Below are 20,844 nucleotides of genomic sequence, written 5' to 3'. Positions count from 1 at the left end.
AAGGCATACACCTGTCTATATAAAAGGTCCCACACTTGACAGAGCATGTCAGCACAAACCAAGCATGAAGTCCAAGGAATTGTCTGTAGACCTCAGACAGGATTGTCTAGAGGCACAAATCTGGGGAAGGGTACAGAAAAATATCTGCTGCTTTGAAGGTCCCAATGAGCACAATGGCCTCCATCATCCATAAATGGAAGTTCAAAGCCACCAGGAGTCTTCCTAGAGTTGGCTGGCCGTCTAAACTGAGCAATCGGGGAGAAGGGCCCTAGTCAGAGAGGTGACCAAGAACCCAATGGTCGGTCAGCTACAGCATTCCTCTGTGGAGAGGACCTTCCAGAAGGACAACCATCTCTGCAGCAATCCACCAATCAGGCCTGTATGGTAGAGTGGCCAGACAGAAGCCACTCCTTAGTAAAAAGCACATGGCAGCCCACCTGGAGTTTGCCAATTTGCACCTGAAGGACTGACCATGGGAGACAAAGATTAAACTCTTTGGTGCGAATGCCAGGCATGATGTTTGGAGGAAACTAGGCACCCCTCATCACCAGGCCAATACCATCCCTACAGTGAATCATGATGGTGGCAGCATCATGCTGTGGGGATGCTTTTCAGCAGCAGGAACTGGGAGACTAGTCAGGATAGAGGGAAAGATGAATGCAGCAATGTACAGAGACATCCAGGACGAAAACCTTCTCCAGAGCACTCTTCACCTCAGACTGGGGAAACTGTTCATCTTTCAGCAGGACAACGACCCTAAGCACACAGCCAAGATATGAAGGGAGTGGCTTCATGACAGTATACAATCGGGATACTGGCAGTCGGCTTCCCGACTGTCATATCCCGGCGAGGGTGAAATGCCAGGTGTCTAGATGTAGACGCCTGACATTGCCCTGACGCCAGGAGGCATGTAGAGGGGGGGGGGGGGGATTAGGAATCCTAAGGAGGGTTAGGGGGAAAAAAAAAAATTGGTTAGTTTATACTTACCTAGGGTCGATCAGGATTTCCAGCGCAGTCGGGCTTCCATTGCCGGGCTCTGCTCATCTGCCAGCCAGGCGCTGCCAGGAATCGAAGATGCGGCCAGCGGTATTTCATACTGATTGCTTCAGGACAACTCTGAGTGTCCTTGAGTGGCCCAGACTTTAATCCAATTGAAAGTCTCTGGAGAGATCTGAAAATAGCTGTGCATAGACACTTTCCATCCAACCTGATGGCGCTGCAAAGAGGAATGGGCAAAACTTCCCAAAGATAGGAGTGCCAAACTTGTGACATCATATTCAAAAAGACGAGTGTGTAATTGCTGACAAAAGGTGCATCAAAGTATTGAGCAAAGTTTGAATACTTATGTACATGTGATCAGTTATTAAATTTGCAAAACTCCTCCAACCCCTAAAATAAGTAACAGTTTCAGAGAGCTGGGAGAAGACATGGTAGGCATGCTGTATGAAGCAGCTCAAAATGGCCTTTATCCCTGGAACCAGTCATTTTGGGCATCTAAAAGATTTAAGGTGACAGGGTCCAAATAATGGCATTAATAGAAGTAAAAAAAAAACCCACAATTATTTGTTTTGTAATGCATATATTTAGTGTAGAACACTTTGAATCATACTAAGTATCAAGTACAATTTATCAGACAAGTATATGGTTTCACATGAGGTATTCATAACAAGCAGAAAATGGTTTCAGGTGCATGTTAAAGTGCATAATTTGACCAGACATTTACCCATAAAGCATCCATATCATATCACACATATGCATACAATATAGGAGTAATTCCATACTCACTATACCACTTGTGTTGCAATAAATATACTGAATATATAAATACATAAGATTAGGTTCCATCCAAATGGAAAAGTGTTATACAATACATTCCACCCAGTGACACTGCAATGAATGCCCCAACACAACAGTTGCTTTACAACGTTAGATTCCTGTTTACACTGGCTGACACCTTGCTATTACAGTACTAGGATAGGTTAATGCAGACTGGAGAGGTTTATAAACAATTTTGATTATCTAATTCATCAACATGAACTCCTTTATCTGCTGAGGTATGTAACAGGCATGTATCCAGCATCACCAAGCATCTTGAGGCTCACATTGCCATTGTGGTGGATCAGAAGTTCAGTGATACTGCCATGGTGAAGAGACATGCGTAGCCAGGCTTCTGGGGGCACTTGTAGAGCCCTAGGACACAGAAGTTAGATACCTTAGTCACATGTTAAAATACAAAATGAAAAAAAAAAGTCCAACACTTGAAACGCTGGTGACAGGTCATAGAAGTCTCAGAGGGGCCTTTCATACAGCAATAGGTATAGGAAACCGGCTTATGGATTTTTAATTTGTAGAGTTGTTAGTGTGGTCCTAGACACTTGCTCTTAGGTGGGTGTCCAAGGACAGTTTGCCAAGTTGTGTACCACAGGGCAGAAAGTCAGTGGACTTCATTCTGTACATTGCTGGCCTGGTTTTCATGTGCTATTGGTAACTGGTGCAATTCTGAGAATTGATTTTAATACCCAGCATAATTATATTAGGCATAGTCTGAGTGGAATTACCCCAAAGTGAAATGTTTCCTTTATTTCTTAAATTAAGGCAATTTGTGCTACGCCATGTAGGAGCATAAAGACACTGATAAGCAATTTATTGATCCTAAAACTACTCATTACTACATCTCAGGGCTGATGTAAAAACAAGACCTACTGGAGTCTTAATAAGCACTAACAGATCACATGCAGGGACGTATTAAGTGAGGAGGGATGCATGTGCCGTCTGTCTGCTTCTCGCTTCCTCCCCCCCCCCCCCCCCCCCCCCCCCCCCTCTCCAGCTGGTGGCACAAGCAAGTATACTCTGGTGCAGTGTCATCTACTGCACATGTGCAGACCACCAGGAAAAAAAAATAAATAAATGGCAGCCTCACCCATATTTCCCAGTGCTGCCACTGCAGGACTACAGAGGAAAGTATTAAAGAACATGTGTGCAGAGGAATAGTGTACACCACACCCTGTACTGATCACATGCAATTTGGATCCAATAGTTATTACATAGCAACTACTGGATCCATTAGCTATGCTTGTCATGAAAGTCCAGTCTCCCACAAATTAACAGGATTTTCTACCCTGCATTTACATAAAGCTCTGATATAGCAAAATTTCCTGTTACAGATACAGAAGACATGGTACTTCAACAGTTATCACTACTACTCACCTTAAATTGACAAATGAATACAGCATAAAAGAGAACCTTCAAATGTTGGCAGCCCCAATGGTGTTTTACCCTTAGCATACAGCATAATTTGTCATTTTGGCAATTTCAGTTATTAGTTGGTCTTTTAGTACATAAACTCAGTAGTTCGCATAGAGTTTAAGAAAATATACTCACCGTAAAATCTCTTCCTTTTGAGTCCATCTGGGGGATGCCATTACTTCTGGGTTAGGCATAGTGAGGTGTGGAGTCGGGCACTAACCAATTAAAACTGGCTACCACTCCCGATATAACCCCTCCAACCATAACCTCAGTCTATTTAACAAAGACAGAAAGACCCACAGAAGAAATGAGAAACCAGAAAGGTAACTAGTATGAATCCAAACAAGGGAGGGATCCTGGCATCCCCTAGATGGACTAAAAGGAATAGAATTCTGGCAAGTAAAATTCAAGTTGCCTTTTTCCATCCATCTGGGGGATGCCATTATTTCTGGGATATACAAAAGCAAGCCAATTAAGGGGGAACCAACCGCTCTAAGAATTTTCCACCCAACACTGGCGTCCCTTGATCCAAATGTATGGAAGTGGTTACATTTTGTAGAAGTGTGTATGGAAGACCAGGTAGCTGCTTTGCACAGCTGCTCAACCGAGGCATCATGCCGCACAGCCCAAGAAGCCCCAACAGCACGAATAAAGAGGGCCCAAATTGAGGCCGGAGCAGTCACATTTGAGGACATATATGCCTGCCGAATGGCAGAAGTTAACCAGCTAGCGAAAGATCCTTTTGAGGCTGGCCAGCCTCTTTTTGGTGCATCAATCAATACAAACAGGGAATCTGTACACCTCAGACGCAGTACTCTACAAGTAAATGCATTTACCACATCCACCAGTGCTAAGGAAGAAACTTTAGTCACTGAATCCTGGCAAAAAGCTGGAAGGACAATATCCTGGTTAATGTGGAAAGCCAATACCACCTCCAGAATAAAGGAAGGTTTAGTGAGTAACACTACCATATCCTCATGAAAAATAAAAGCAGAGGTTTACAAAAAGAGCCGCTAACTCAGATACGCTTCTGGCCAAAGCAATGGCCATAAGACAACCTTCAAAGTGAGATTGCAATTCTACAGATTCCAAAGGCTGAAACTGTGCCTTTTGAAGTGCCTCCAAAACTAAATTCAAGTCCCAAGGAGGAACCAGCAGGACATGAGGCTGTATGTGAAGAACCCCCTGCAAGAAAGTTTGAACTTCAGGAATGGTGGCCAATTTCCTCTGAAACAGGATCGATAGGGCAGAAATTTCTGCCCCTTGAGAGGACAAGCTAAAGACCCTTAACCAACACCTCTTGCAGAAAGGACAAGAGATGAGACTAACCTTTTAGTTTTGGTTTCATTCACACCAAGAAATGTATATCTTCCATATCAGATAAATCTGGGAAGTGACTTGTTTGAGAGTCTGTATCATGGTTCTCACAAGATTCTGAAAACCCTTTGGCCCTCAAGATATTGGATTCAAGAACCATGCCCTCAAAGCAAATTGGGGTGATGACATGGAGCCTGAAGTAACAGATCTGGATGCAGGGGCAGACGATACGGAACATCAGTCAGCATGTTCCGAAGAATTGTACAAATGATGGCGGCCAGTCTGGAGCTACCAAATGACTGGCCATGCCACAAATTGAAACCACTGAATTAACTTTGGTAACATTACCAGGGAAGGAAAGATGTATCCCAGATGACCACCCAAGATGCTGTCATGCAATCCACCAGAAATGCCCGAGAATCCAGAGAATGAGATCTGTACCTTGGAAGTTTCTTGTTGATATGAGAAGCCATTAGATCTTTGTGGAAATAGTTGCCAGATGGGCATCTCCAGACAAACACGCCCTGGTGTAATGCCCATTCCCCTGGATGCACACTGTGGCGACTTAAGTCCGCCTCCAAGTTGTCCGCCCCTGAAATGTAAATTGCTGGAACCCAATTTTCTGCCCAAGGAAGGAAGAGAAACCTCCCTCACTGCTTGCCAGCTGCGTGTGCCACCCTGCTTTTATATAAGCAACCACCATGGATTTGTTTGATTGGATTTTCACTGTTAGTCTCCTTAGATAGGATTGAGCCTGGACCAATGCATACCAAATAGTCCTTAATTCCATTATAAGGATGGAAAGAGGCTTTCTAGATGGACCAAAGACCCTGTAAGTGCACCGCCCCCCAACCTGTTAGGATGGCATCTGTGGTGACAATGGTCCAATTACTGACAATTGGCAACCCCGGGTCAGATTTGCATCTTGTAGCCACCATAGAAGATACTGACAGGTCTGCAGAGAAACTGAACATCTGCCTGTTTAATTGAGGGTCTGGCTTCACCCATCGATTAATTGGTTTTGCAGTGGTCGGGCATTAAATCTGGCAAAAGGAATGGCTTCAAATGAAACCACCATTTTTCCCTGCAGCTGCATATCCCTGAGGATTGAGATATGAGACCTCTAAAATGGTCCTTATTTTGGATTGCCTGCGGAAGAAACCCCGATACTGGTTGTCGAATAGAAGACCCAAAAATACCATCCTCTGAGATTCAATTCATTTTTGGGGGGAAAATTGATCCTGCCAAATTTCTGATGAATGCATAAGGTAACCTGAAGAGGTTGTTGCAATAGGGCTATAGGGACAAATTGTCCCGATAGGACTGGGGGGGATAAATGTGTTGGCCCGAGTAGGGAGATCATGTGTGCCATAACCTTTGCAAAGACTCGGAGCGGTGGCCAAACCAAATGGCAGAGCCTGGAACTGAAAATGTTGACCCCCTCCATAAAGGAATATAGAGGTAGGCATCTTTGATATCTATGGAAGCCAGAAATTCCTCTTCCTCCATGGAACAAATGACTGACCTTATAGACTCCATCTTGAATTTTTCCAAATGGAGATAAGCATTTAACCACCCCTGAGGTGGAGAATGGGACAAAACAACCAGTCTGGTTTGCCTACCAAGAAAAGATTGGAGTAGAACCCCAGGCCTTGCTGTAGTACTGGAACAGGAATAATTAATCCTGAAATCGGAAAGCATAGAAATTGCCTGCATTAGAGCCCCTTTCTGCAAACATCCACAGGGAGAAGAGTGGAAAAGAATCTCTTGAACAGGACTCTCCATAATCTAAAATGTAACCCCTGGTTACTAGTTGACTTACCCAAAAGTCCAGATTGGATTGAATCAAAGTTTCCTGGGATTTGAGTAAGCAGCCTCCCACCAGAGGACAGGTCCCAGTCCTGTGACAGTCATGTGGCTTGACCTGCTGGCTTAGCAGCAGGGAGACTGGTGCCAGGGACAGCACGCCCCCTGAAGGTCCATCTAGCTACACCCCGGTAGGCCTGAAAACTTCCCCTGCCTCAAGTCTGAAACCTAGGGATTTGGGTGTTACAGGAAGGTAAGAACTTTTTCCTCCTGTGACCTGAAAAATTTTGATAATTCTGGACCAAACAAAACACCTCCTTCAAAAGGCAATGCTTCTAAAGCATGCTTGCACTCTGCCTTCCACATTTAAGCGAACACCTGGCGGAAATGGCCAAAGCCGAAATATGAGACTGAATAGAATTTATTAAAGCATCATCTATATAGGTTAGAGCTTTCAAAACCTTATCAGCTAAAAAAAAAAAACTTCAGAAAAATCCTGATTGAAATCCAGTAATCTGGTTCATCCAGGGATCGATTGCCTTAGTCACCCAGGCACTGGCTAGAACTGGGCGCAATGAGACTCCTGACAAAGTGAACATAGATTTAAGTACAGCCTCATTCTTCCTATCCATAGGATCTTTAGGAGCTAGACTGTTGTGGCAACAGTATTCCTGACCAACCAAGCAATAAGAGCATCCACCATGGGTGGATTTTCCCAAAGCTTGGTATCCTCTTCTGAAGAAGCATAAAGATACTTAAATTTTTCAGAACATGAAAATTTAAATCAGGTTTTAAACCAGGCTTCTTTTAATATTTCCTGAAAATGTGAAAAGTCTGGGAAAACAGATACACGTTTCTGCTTACGTTTAAAGGGGGTATCCAATTAATCAGTAAATTACTACGGCTAATTACCTCACCCAGGGCTATCCAATTTGCCCTGCAGTTGGCACTTATAGGGGCAGCCAAAAAAAAAAAAAAAGCTGAACACAGGTCTGCGAGCTTATTGTGGCTCCTATGTGTTATCAGGAGAACTATCCTATAATTTAGACTGAAATAGAATAGGGTGAAGAAAAAAATAATAATTTGAGAATCGGGGATAATTGGCGGAATATCCCTTTTTTTTGCCGATCGAGGGGGATCAATTACTGCCTGAACATGGTTCAGGGCTAATTGGATACTGCTCAAAGAGAGAAACTGAACTGGTCTCTTGAATAGCAGTCTCCTGTAGATGCAAAGTCTCCCTGACCGCATCTATTAACATAGAAACTTCTGAACCAGAATGGGAGTCACCCTCCCAGTTTTAGGAGTCTTCCCAGTCATAATCCAACTCCCCTTCTTCCTGGGGAGAGGTAGCTGAAGCCTCTTCTGCAGGAAATTCCACTGAGGAATGGCCTGAACATCTTAGCAGCTGAGGCCCCAGCAGAAGTTACCATTTTATTTAGGGACGTTGCCATCAGAGCAAGACATCGTCCCATATCTGGGGACCATCTGGGCTCGGACAAAGTAGGAGCTAGAGCACAGGGTATCAATTTGCCCGAGTGATGTAATTCACCTATGGCCTCAGCCATAGACCTGGCCCAATCAGGCTTCACCAACTGTTCAGTTGAACCTCCCAGTAGTGAATTTCACTGTGAACAGCCAGTACAGAGCAACCCTGGGTTTGTACCTTTTGGCAAGTTCTCACTATTTTTTTTAAACTAAAAAGACTGGTCCCTGTTATTTGGAACCCTCATCTGGCTTGTCCACACCGAGAGAAAAGTCTAATCCAGTGGCTAATTCACCGAACTCGTTGAAGTCCACATTCACTTGCAAAACAACAAAGGCAAACAAATAATCTTTAGTATACCCCTGTAATGTTACTGCTTAGAAAATATACATTTATAAACCCAACATAGAACACAAGGTTAATATACAGTCACCCCATGTAATGTGCAGAGAGTCTCCTCCAAGCATAACTCCACCAGCTTCCAGTTAGTGTGGCTCTGAAGCAGTGTGGACACTTAAATACCTGGGGGAGGTGTTGCCAGGGACGCAGCCGGTGTTTGGCTTCATTCAGGACGCCTGACTTCATCCAGAGACTTAATGATACTGCTGCACATACTGACAACATCACCGGCATTGCACCTGGATGCGCAGCATCCTGGGAGTTCCACAAGCCTCTAGCCCACAAAAGGTGGCAGCATGTTGCTGCTCTGTAATCCCAGTCTGGTCCTCCAGTAGGACATCAAAATGTCTAAAGCTTACCTTTTCTTTTGCCAGTGGCCCCCTCAGATGTGTGTGGTATAGAGAGGGACCCAGGGACTATAATTTGGTGACTCTCCCAGGGGCAGTCTTTAGAGTGGAATACAGGCTACACAAACCTCTAATTCTATCCAACTCCCAACTCTGGGTGCTTAGTTCCTGGCAACAAGCACTAGCAAACATCGAAATAAGAAAGTTAGACCTAACCAAGCTAGGACCTAGCTTGGGGGGGGGGGGGGGGGGGGAGCCAGTTTTATGCTCCATACAACCTTAAGGTCTTACATACTATTTGTAGTATAACCAAGGGGAACTCCTAATACAATAGAAAGTAAATTCATGTTATAATTACCTGCATACAATATATCGTATGACATTTTCATGACAGACAATTATCTCATAGACATCCTCTTTTTGGAGATGATCTGCACGGTGAATGTATTCCCGGAATGCTGCCTCAATACGTGGGCCATCCTCATAGTACTGAAGAAACAGATTACATAATGACTTGAGGCATGGTGAGGACACAACTTTAGAGTAAATTCAAAACATGGTCACTTAAGATATGCCCATCCATCTGGTCATACACTGAAGTATGCAGGTTAGAACAAAGGTTCCCAGCACCTCCATCCTTTGTGCAAGTTACACATTAGGTCACATTTGTTGCACCTGAACAGAACCAGTTTGAATTCTGAACAGACACATAAGAGTAAGTGGGCTAAGGCAATGCGATGTCAAGAAGGGTTTAACAGCTATTTTTTTCTTTAAAAAAAAAAATTAAGAGCTCAAATTAGACCCAGTTCACCTAGTACAAAACTAACTATTTTTTTTAAAGACAAAATGTATAAAAAAAAAAACACTTTACTTTTAAAGAGGTTATATCTGAGGACTGATATGAAGATCACCTGCCATTTGTTATAGTGTAGATGGTGAACTATAACAGAATGGTCAGTACAATAGTTGCCTGTGAGATTACATTTAAGGCCTAGTAGATGGGTTGTCAATAGGAGACCCTCCAGCATTCACTGAGTTTCACCATTAGGTCATGCTGAGATGTGTAGTTCTACAACACCTGGAGGGACAACTGTTAAATACCCCTGGCTTAGTAGATATAACATATGCTAAACCATTACTATCACCAAGTCAACCAGTCAGTTAAGTGTAGTAGATTGTGTGCCTTTGTGGGTAAACACTGACATAAGGCATTTTGTTGATAAAGTAAGAAGCCAGAGTAACCTGGCGACAAGTTCAAGAACCCATGTAGCAGAAACAGAGCCTACATGCACGGGAAATACTGCAACAGTGTAGTCCTGTTTGAAGCCACCTTGGTGTTAACATTCCCAGTCCACTTCAGATAAAAATGAATACTAGTGGAAGGGAATAGCGGCTGCTTTGTTTGAACTAAAAGACTTCCACCCTTCATGGAGAACTACATATAGGACATGTGGAGTTTAGCCTTTACAGTTGGGATCTTCAACTGGGACAGTTAAATAACTCACCATAAAGTCTGGCTTCCAGTGAGCCTCTGGAGGATCTGGTCTGATGGGAGCACCTTCCTGCAGCAAGTCAGAGCTAGATGTGGCCACATCTGTCAGAAAAGTAGTATTAAACCAGAGGTCTAACCAAGTTAAACATAGAACATGTCAGGCAGCGCATTTAGAAGAATGGATAACACTTTACAAAGTATAAGTTATATTTGACTGCTTTCACAAGTCTTGCACATCAGGAACAAAAAACTAATAATGCTCTCCCCACAACAAGTTTCCTTGGCTTTTTGGGAAATGCAGCTATATTAGACAGGCATTTGGCATTAGAGAAAAGGTTAGAGGAATTTGTGCATAGTCGTCCTCCCCCCCTCATCCCTCTTTGTCATCAGAAATAAATACAAAAAGTCAGTAATTTGCCCAGATAATCTATTTTGATAAGTGTCTTTCTTAAAAAAAAAAATAATGAAAAAGTTATATATTTATTACACACAGATAGGCAGCATGCCAATCAATGACATCCACACTGCTGGATTTAAAGATTCAACATGTCAAGATTTCTTTAATACCTAGTCATCAGGATAGTAACAAATACAAAACATTCACCTTAAATACCAGTCACCATCACTGCATGCAGCGCCGGGGGAAACAGGAAGTCGCACACTTAGTAATGTCATCCTCAATCACCCGTTACCAAGGCAACTGCTCTAAGTGCAAACAAGAACGTGCCGGCAATACAATACACAACGCATAAAAATACCTCAAACACAACCTGGAGTCAAACCATATATAGATGTAAATCTACCAGAAGGCCATATTGACAAACTACTTAGCTTGTTACACTTAATTATAAATCAATCGATCAAGTGGACAGATATGGCCATAAAGAACTTAAGACATACATAATGCCCCTACATTAAATACACTGCTCTCACATTTATACAAAGCAATGTAGCCCCATATTCTCATTGAGGCCACGTGGGGATAAAGTCCCTAGTTGGTGAATCCAACGTGTTTCACATTTTAATAGCCTCCCAGCTCTGTTGCCACAACGAATTGTTTCAGGAACATGATCAATTAATATAAATTTAAAAGGAGAGCCCATGACCGGCGTTAAAATAGTGCCTTGCTACAGGTTGATCACTACCTCTGTTTGCCAATGCAGCCTTAATCATAGATTGATGTAATGCCATTCTCTCGCAAATAGTACAGGTTATGAGGTATACTACATATTTAGTGAGGCAGGCAAGTATGTCAAATGTCAAGTTTTGCTCCACTATGTGGATGTCTAAAGTACATACTTGTTTAAATTGTATTCCTTGCATATATATGCAAACATCTATAGCAGCCCGGTTTTAATGATAAAAAATTAGATCCACTACTCTGTATACCCCTTAATGCAGTAATATCAGTGCGCATTACCCAATCCTTAAGCAGTGTGTGGATGTCATTGATCAGTGTGCTGCCTATCTGCATGTTGTACATAGTAACCCTGCACCCAACACTTGTTGAAAATTGAGGGGGTGCTGCCCATTTGGTGAACTAATTATACACACACACACGTTGAAAGTGAGCAACCAAGGTGCTTAATAGACAGTAAAACACAAAATACCTAAAGTGCCAAGTACTTGAAAATAAAATTAATAAATGATAAAATACAATAAATGGATGAGTAATACCTTATTATCACACATAAAGTGCTTAGTGATTAATATATCCAGGACAGTGCACTTATTAAAATTATATTTAAGCCATATAAATCATTTTAAAATTCCAAATCACATAACAAAGGAGAAAAAATACATAGAGGTCATAAAAAATAATAATAAAGATACTTAAGCATATTGACATGTATCCTCTATTTAAGTATTTATTTTTTATGACCTATGTATTTTTTTCTCCTTTATGGGATTTGGAATTTTTAAATGATTTCTATGGATTAAATATATATTTTAATAGAAGCACTGTCCTGGATATATTATTCAATCACTAAGCACTTTGAGATAATAAGGTATTATTCATCAATTTATTGTATTTTATCATAATTTATTATTTATTTTCAAAAGACTTAGCACTTTAGGTATTGTTTTACTGTGTATTAAGCACCTTGGTCGCTCACTTTCAACCCCAGTGTACACTATTTTTACTATATATGATGGTTAGCCACCATTCATCTTGTTAGATCTGGGACTTAAAACTCAAGGAGTGCATTACACTGATACTGTTTATATAAATTTGTATATCAATCACTGAAAGGGATATTAGTGTTTATTTACTCTTTTTTTGGCCACACAGCCAAAATTGGACACTTTGAAATTTGAATGTTTTTCAACTTTGAACGCTTATAAGAAAAAAAAAAAAACCCACGTTACATGTCATTGATTCATATATCAAATGAAAGGAAATTTAATGCTGATTTCAACACAATAAACAGGTCAAATATTTGCATTACAAGGAAAGTTATGCAGTGAAACTACTTAGTGAAAATCCCTGTGTAGTTATGATGTTACTGTCCTATCAGTATTTAGTTTTGTATCCTTTATTTTTCAAGACAGCAGCACAGTGACGTGGCATTAAGCCAACCTATGTTTGAAGCTCTTCCTTCTTTATTATGTGGTGCCATGAGACAATTATAGCCTCAATGAATTGTCTTTTATTGGATGGACGCCTCAGATGTACTAGTTTTTCCCAAACGGATGTTCTATGAGGTTCAGGTCTGGGCTGTTTCCAGGCTATCCCAGCACCCATGTCATTCTCCGTGAACCACTGTTTGCATATCCGTGCAGTGTGGCAGGGAGCTAAATCCTGCTGGAGAAAAAAAGTGGGGCATTATCTGGAAAAAGATCCCCGATAGAAGGAAGAAGTTTTGGTTGTAGGATTGTGTCAATGTACTGTTCTGTGTGCCATCTATGACATAACGGCGGCCTACAGCATCTGCTGTCATACATGCCCAGATCATAACACTTGTAGGATTCTTTGTTGCTTGAAAGCAATCTGGATGTACCTCTTCCCCGATGAGACGTCTCACATATTTACTACCAAATATCGATATTAGTTTAGTCACTCCATATCACTTGTTTCCACTGACCTGTCCATGCAATGTGTTCTTTTGCCCACTGTATTAGTTTCTGCCGCTGCTTTTTATTCAGCGATTGCTTTTTCGGGGAATCCTACAGTTTAGGCCAACCTCCGTACCGTTCTTGTACAGACAAAACCACCAGTTGCACTCAGTTCACTGCTAATGGCCGCAGATGACATCCATCTGTCTGACGCAAGTTAGTTTTATTCTCCCATCAACAGCTGTTGTGCCGTATTTCCTTGGTTTTGTATAGATTGTGGTTCCTAATAGCGTAAACAAAACTTTTGTACTCCTGATGTAGTCACATTCCCACCAACCTCTAGCAATTGCTGCATACGAAATAGCATTTTCCTGGATCTCTTCCTGGGTGACCAGTCACCACTTTGCCTGGACGACATTGTAAAAAAAAAAAAAAAAAAAAAAAAAAAAAAAAAAAACACAACAGTCAATAGCACTAAACTATACACAAACATCCAACCGTAATTGCACTTCAGTAACCAACTTTATTCTGCAAAGTGAAACAGCCAAACTGACCTTTCCCACCTTTGAACATGACCTTGCACCTACTCAGACAGCTGAGTCCTCAGAACGATGATTCAGATTGGCTGGTAGTAGCCGTTACTACAATCTGCTTCTTGAATCTCACATCTGTGCTTCTTTGACTGAAATTAGCATAACTTCCCTTGTAATGCAAATATTTGACCTCTGTTTATTGTGTTGAATTCAGCATTAATTTCCTTTAATTTGATATATGAATCATTGCACTGCATGAAGTGAAAGTTTTTATAAGCATTCAAAGTTTAACAACATTAAAGTTTCAAAATGTGTCTGCAATTTTGGCCACCAGTACACACACACACTTAATCAGTAGTCAAAAAAAAAAAAAAAAAAAAAAAGGAAGATACTGTTAAATCCATGTCTGTATAGGCCCATCTGTAATACCTCACATGCTTGCAGATTCAGGCTTCCCAAGCAAGTACTTTCAGACGGGAAACATTGACCAGCACTTCAGTGTGTAAGGACAGACACTTCCATATACAAATGTCTGTAGGCAAGAAACTAGATCAGTGGCAGAATTGCCAAAGCTAGTTTTAAAAAGTAATCATGGTGTGCAGAACATAAGACAGCACCTGGACACCTCACGGCTGATCAGTAGAGTAGTTTACAGTAGAAGACTCACCGTGCAGGTATTTTCCAATTATTTCGGAGGTCTCTTTAGCTCGGGTTAGAGTGGAGTATACCATTTTACTGTAATTGTAGCCTAAACTTGCCAGACGCTGGCCAGTGAAGTCTGCCTGGTCACGACCTGCAGTATAGGAGAAAAGCATACCTTACAAGTAATTGTGATCTGACTGGATGACAATGGTTAGAACAAGTTTCTGTTAAGACAAAGAATGAAGGTGTAAAAAGCCTGGAGGACAATAAAATAACCAATGCATTCTATGGTATTGGCCCCATTTATTAATGTTTGCACTTGCAATGCGATCTGAGCATGCCAGTACTGCCCATGATCACATTGTAAGATGCGATCATAGCGCTGAAATTTATTTCTCGGCACATGCAGGGACAGGGGCTCCAAAAGAAGCCCTTCCCTGCGATGTGCCGGAGAGCTGCCGCGCATGGGCAGTCACACTGACTGTACATGTGCTTTGGCCATTACCAGGGTTCCAGAGGAACCCTTTGCTGGCTAATTATGCTGTGTGCAGTCCATAGACTACAGTGGCTAACACCATCTTCAGGTGGAGTTAGCTGCAGGGGCCAATATCAGGAATGCATCACATTCTAGATATTGGTAAATCTGGCAGCATTGCATCTCCCATAGAAACCTATGGGGGATGAGGCTGCCTGCGGGAATGGATACCTGCTGCGGTCCCTCCTTAATGCATCCAGGGCATACTGTTTTGGGGACAGAGCCGTATTCAATATGAGCCAAGACACTTTTCTGCCTGCAGAACAGGCGAAGTAGGCGGAAAGTCTGGGGCTGCGAAGTATTGCGGCCGTCCCCGCTTTACCCCGTATTCAACATGGAAGTATGCAAAAACAGGACCCGGCGAAACTGAAACAGGCGGAAAGTACTGTCATTTTTGGGGAAATCAGCCTTACACCCCCCAAAAGATGCTGGCATGGGGGTGAGCTATGTATCCCCCCCGATTTGGCTTGCTGAAGGTATTTGGTGATTTTAAACTGGCTCAATAGCTGTTAAGTAGTGTTTTTCTATAAGTGATGCAGAATAGTATTTAGGAGCTTTTTTTCGTGAACAAAAAAAAAAAAAAAAACTTATCCCAGCAAAACTTGATAAGTTGCTAAAATGAAGTGAAGTTGAAAAATCCACCTTCCACAAACACCACCAATAAAAAAAACAAAAAACACTTTGGGTACAAACTTAACTAGCAGGGGGGGGGGGGGGGAGGCTGTACTAAGGTTAAATTGCAATTTGGGGGTTTTACCACATTCCCCAAATGTACTAAGCACCTGGAATGAGATGCATCCCGATGTTTAGTCCCAATGGGTAAGGCCACATTCACAGAAGAGATGCTTCCTACATCCCACCCAGGGAATTCAAGAAATAATATTTAAACAGTTTAGAGATCTCTTCCCAAGAGAACTACTAACAGCCATATGGCCACAAATCATGTGCAATACATGAACACCTAGCCTGCATGTGTACAGGAGCAGGAAGACTTAGGTTGGGTACACACCTAAAAGCTATATCTGCAGACCAACTGGGCTGCAGATATATCTGCATATGATGTTCGTTCATTAACATTGACCCACCATCTGGCCACCCACAGGTCCCACTCCCTACAGCCTCTGCCATCAGCACAGCACAATGGACAGATATCTGCCATCGGCTGTGACTTTGCTGGTACACACTGGCCGACAGGCAAATATATTGGCCAGTCATGAGCCATTATATTTATCAGTGTGTACTTTAGGTAGCCTGTAGATCCCAGCATTCCCCTATAACCCAGTACAGGAATTAAAGCACCCCAAACCCATCACCTGCCCTGTAACAGATCAGATAGATGAGGCCATAGCATACCAAGCGGGGTCAAGACACGCTCTGAGTCCTTCTCTCCGTCCATATTATACTGGCCGTGCCGGATGAGGAATATATGGCGCCTGGCCCGGGACTTGTACTTCTTCAGTTGCCGCTTCAGTTCCTCCTCAGTGTCCCCCGCCACCTCACGCAGATTGATCAGAGACATCGGCTCTCGTCTAATACAAAAGTCATGAAATACTTACAGATCATCCAGCGGAGAAGACTTTATACTGGCAATAATACAACATGTTACAGCACTGGGAGCACAAAGCGTGCCCCGTGCAGTGTAGCTCTCACCGGTCCCAGTTACGCTCCCAGCGGCCGGTGTAGGCAGGTGCCCAAGAGCCGGATGTATTGGAATCATCTCCGACCTTCCCCACAGCAGCGGCGATAAGTGCGGCGGCAGCAGCGCCCCCGGCCACGATCACTCTGCGGAGAGACATCGTCTTGTTTCGATCTCAGGTGTCCTATACTGTTACATGATCCACTGGTCACACTCCACTCTGCTTTTATACAGCTTATAACTACCGCCGGCCGGGACACCTGGGGCATGGCGCGAGCTCCTCGTCCTTCTCAGGCTCAGCTGTGTACTATTTAAAATATATTATATACCACGCAACTTAAGCCTAAACCCTTTTTACGTTATAGAAAATAATATTTCTTCCTACGCAAATTATTGTAAAAAAAAAAATAATGTGTAAACTAAGAGGAATGTTGGATTTACAGTACCATATATGTACCTACCTTTCTGAATGCTAGACATCGGGGTTGCTAGCCCTGACTATATATGTAATGATGACATTTGAATTAAAAAAAAAAATGTAATAAAAAAATGAGTGATACAGAAATATCACACTGATAATATATAGAGTTTGCGTAGGATTGTAAACCCCTCTTTTACGATACCTGAGCCATACTTCCTTGTCACTGTAGCCTGTGATGTAGCCTAACAATGTCAATGATTTTCTTTTTTTTACAGAATTTTTTTTTAAAGAGTTGTTAACAGTGAATTACATTTTGGGGTCTATTTATCAAGCTTATCTGCCCAGGGCTATCTTAACATATAGGCACACTGGGCAGCTGCCCAGGGCCCCACGATTCTAGGGACCTTCGAACAGGGGCGGGCTGAGCCAGGGAGGCATCTGCATGGAGTGTGTGGCTGCTCTATCCATGAAAATGGCAGCCGGCTGAGAGGCAGGCAGGGAAAGATGCTCCCAAGCCTCTCTGATGAATTACACAATATCAAAGCAGCCAGGCAGCATTCTTTATATGCCTCTCAGCCTGCAGCCACAGAGCCAAAATAAAGGCGGTGCACAACCTACCGGGCCCCCCTCAGGGGGCTGCCATATTTTAATCACAGCTGCAGTGAAGAGCAGGAACTGCATTGCGAGCTGGAGAAGAGGGAGGTGGAGGTAGAGGCCCCATTGCATTGCTTTGTTCAGGGCCTACAATGCTGTTAAGACAGGCATGTATCCGCCCCTTAAATTTTACAGAAACAGCAGTTTCCACTTGGTTTAGTATCCCTGCAATTGACTAAATGTTGAATGTAGGTCCGACTTTAGGTACACAGACGCGTAGAGCACTAAAAAGAGAAGAGTGCTCTACTCAGCTATCACCCAAAGGGATGTACTACGCATCGCATTATGGATGAGGTACATCCCACCACTTATCTGGTACATGCCGGAGTTAATAAAGCCGGTATATACCCATTATTGCGATTAAAAATGCAAAGGACAGCTCTTCTGAAAAGAGCTGTCCTTTGAGATGACAGGACTTCCAGGTTTATGACCCAGGAGTCTTATAAGCACATGCGCAGTCAACGTGCACCTCAGGGGACACTGGGAGGAATCCGATTGGATCCCTCTCAGTGAACATTAAGAAGAGTAGCCCATAGGCTTCTGTTAGGCAACGCCATCTACAGTATACATAGCGTTGCCTAACGTGTCCAAGCTGTGGACAGTGTCACATTCCGGAGCTTTGTACATATGGGGAATACATCCAGAACTCCAAAGAAATGTCAGTTTACAGAGTTTTGGCCACATTTTAGCCTTAGTACATCCCCCCCAATGAGAGATGCTTCTCTCTACACACTACAGGCTGGATTGGGAGCAGGAGCAAGGTCCCAGTCACCTGTCATGGCTGTGCCATTACATCGGTGGCAGGAAACCTGCAGGCATATCATCTGAGTTGTGACGTCCTCCTCTACACTGACGTCACAGTCAGTACGACTATCATCATATTACTGCACGCACCATCTTTAACTGAGAGGCCCCTCAAGAGTTGACAATACGCATGTGAAAACTCACCGGTAATTCCATTTCTTCTAGATACTCCATGGCAGCCATTACTCTGAGTTAGTACCCCATTTTCCTGGGTTTAGACAGGAAGCTTTTTCCAAGGGACCCTGTCCACCTGGTGTATATATCCCAGCTCCTCCGCTTCCCCCTTGTCTTTTTGAGGGTCTCCTCTTACTTGTTTTCTGGAAAAAACAATTAGGAGGGGTAATCTATAGGCTGCCATGGAGTATCTCAAAGAAACTGAATTATCGATGAGTATAAAATGTTGTTTTCTTATTCACTTCTCCATTAGTCTGGGATGTACCCAAGCAGAATAAAGGGAGAGATAATAACCAGACTCAACTTCAAAGTATATACTTATACAAGTGCCATTTATTTAACTGCCCCTTGAATAACAATTCCAAAATGGGCGCCTGTAATATTTAAAGCATAGTGACTTGTGAATGTATGTTTAGAGGACCAGGCTGCTGCTACCACAGATGTCCTTCACTGACTCCTGAGCCTTCCTAGCCCACGAGGTGAATACTACCCTAGTGGAGTGTGCATTAAGGACTCCTGGTACCTTTCTATACTGATTCTCTTCTTTTTGTGTCTGGTGTCATGATGAACATTGCTTTCCATTGTTGTAAACCCTGAGGCTTCCATCCTTGAGAATTGTTTCTATGTAACATGTTATAAATTTTATTATTAATAATAATAATAAAATCATTGTATCGCACTTTTCTTCCAATAAGACTTTAAGGGGTCTACTCATTTTGTCAATTATGGGAGGCCGGACGGCCTTTGATAATTAACATTCTATTTCAATCATCATTGCTCCTGCGAAAATTAGCACTGCCGTATCTGAGGCGCACAAAGCCCTGGTGGAAGGAGCCAATCAGTGGTGGAGGGATCCTAATGGATCCTTCTTCACAACCTGGGACTCCTTCCCATAGGAAAGGAGCAGGGTGCGGGAACAAACACCATCTGAATATTGCTAGTATTCCCACAGTCAAGCTCCAAAAATATTGTATTTTCTGAGCTTGATGAATTATGGGCCTGATTCAGACCCGGTCGCAAGCGCTGAACACTCGCAACTGGGTCGATTGTGGCCCAGAGCGCATGCGCACGACGGAGCCGGCTCCGTTGTGCGCATGCGCGAGACCCGGATAGCGACGGGCACTCCATCGCTCCGGGTCTCGCAACAAAGGGGGCGAGCTGTCGATGTTGAGTGATAGCTCTCCCCCTTTGGTGGGGTGGCTGCCCAAACGGAGGCGTTCCCATTAGAACGCCTGTCGTTTGGGGGCGGCCCCACTGACATCACAAGTGATGTCAGTGGAGAGCTTCCGGCTCTGTTAGAGCCGAAAGCTCTCTGGGGCTTGCGGCCACGAGACCCTACCACAAGGATCTAGTCGCAAGCCTGAGACCATCGCGACCATCATCATGGCCGCTCCCTGTAGCTGTGGGTGGTCACCCACAGCTATGCGAGCGGCCAGGAGGCCGTTCTAAAAAAAAAAAGCCCAAACCTGATTCAGAGCGAGCGCTCTGTCAGAGCGACCGGGTCTGAATCAGGGCCTATGTCCCCATACCAGTGTATGGGGACAGCCGGCCAGATAGGGGCCAGATATTAGTGATATCTGCTGCATTACCTTTATAATGAATGGCCCTGATCCTTAATTTATACTAAAGTAAGTGAAAATGTAAATTTTCACAGGCTTTTATAAAACACAAGATACTAAATAAACTTAACAGAAAAGGGTTGGATTTCTTTGGGAACTAATGAAATATTTAACTAAACAGGTAAGTCTTAAGTCTGTTTTTGAAGGATTCTAGAGTGGAGGCCTCTCGAACTGTGGAGCTCATTCAGACCCGCTCGCTAGATGCGTATGCAAATCCATAGGAACGCCTACCGTCTGGGGTCAGCCCCACTGACATCACAAGTGATGTCAGTGGGAGTGCTTTCGGCTCTGTTCATCGCAACCATCTTCCTGCCCGCTCGCTATAGCTGTGGGTGGTCAGGAGGCCGTTCAAAAAAAAAAATAGCCCAGCGAGCGCTCTGTCAGAGCGTCTGGCTCTGAATCAGGGCCAGAGTTCCTATCCGGATCAGACCCGGAATTTAGCCGGCGCCGACTCGGGATATTCCCGAGTCGGCGCTGCCCACACCGGAGTCGGGTCTGCATAGACCAGGCTTTCCCGGCGTGAAAGTGGACGCTTGGAGATGACGTCATCTCCAAGCGCCACTGAAGCCGGACCAATCGGCCGGCTTGCAGCGCACTCCAGGTCATCATGACCCGGAGTGCGCTGTTCTCACAGCAGGGTTTCACGGGCTACGCCCATGTTAAACCCTGCTATTTA

General features: G+C 43.4%; 1 protein-coding gene across 1 annotated transcript; it reads right to left on the bottom strand.

Moving 5' to 3' along the window:
* Positions 1–1,559: 1,559 nt before the first annotated feature.
* On the bottom strand, positions 1,560–16,717 carry LOC148519316 (serine/threonine-protein phosphatase PGAM5, mitochondrial-like). Its single transcript, XM_088476719.1, has 6 exons — positions 16,511–16,717; positions 16,214–16,389; positions 14,351–14,476; positions 10,107–10,195; positions 8,960–9,090; positions 1,560–2,190 (listed from the first exon to the last, which is right to left on the bottom strand). Exons 1-6 carry the CDS (start codon positions 16,654–16,656, stop codon positions 2,043–2,045), a joined length of 816 nt encoding a protein of 271 aa, XP_088332845.1. The 5' UTR covers positions 16,657–16,717; the 3' UTR covers positions 1,560–2,042.
* Positions 16,718–20,844: the final 4,127 nt, after the last annotated feature.

This window comes from Taudactylus pleione, unplaced genomic scaffold (genome assembly GCF_031769625.1).
Source record: "Taudactylus pleione unplaced genomic scaffold, aTauple2 ptg000191l, whole genome shotgun sequence".
In the NCBI taxonomy this organism is placed as follows: domain Eukaryota; kingdom Metazoa; phylum Chordata; class Amphibia; order Anura; family Myobatrachidae; genus Taudactylus; species Taudactylus pleione.
The sequence above is the reverse complement of the archived record's forward strand: the minus strand, read 5'-3'. Positions and strand labels throughout refer to the sequence as shown.

Coding starts and splice junctions, on each gene's coding strand:
- LOC148519316 (XM_088476719.1), bottom strand. CDS start 16,656: ATGTCTCTCCGCAGAGTGATCGTGGCCGGGGGCGCTGCTGCCGCCGCA. Junction 14,477..16,213: donor GCGTGTCTTGACCCCGCTTG/GTATGCTATGGC, acceptor CCTATACTGCAG/GTCGTGACCAGGCAGACTTC. Junction 10,196..14,350: donor AATTGGAAAATACCTGCACG/GTGAGTCTTCTA, acceptor CTTTTCTGACAG/ATGTGGCCACATCTAGCTCT.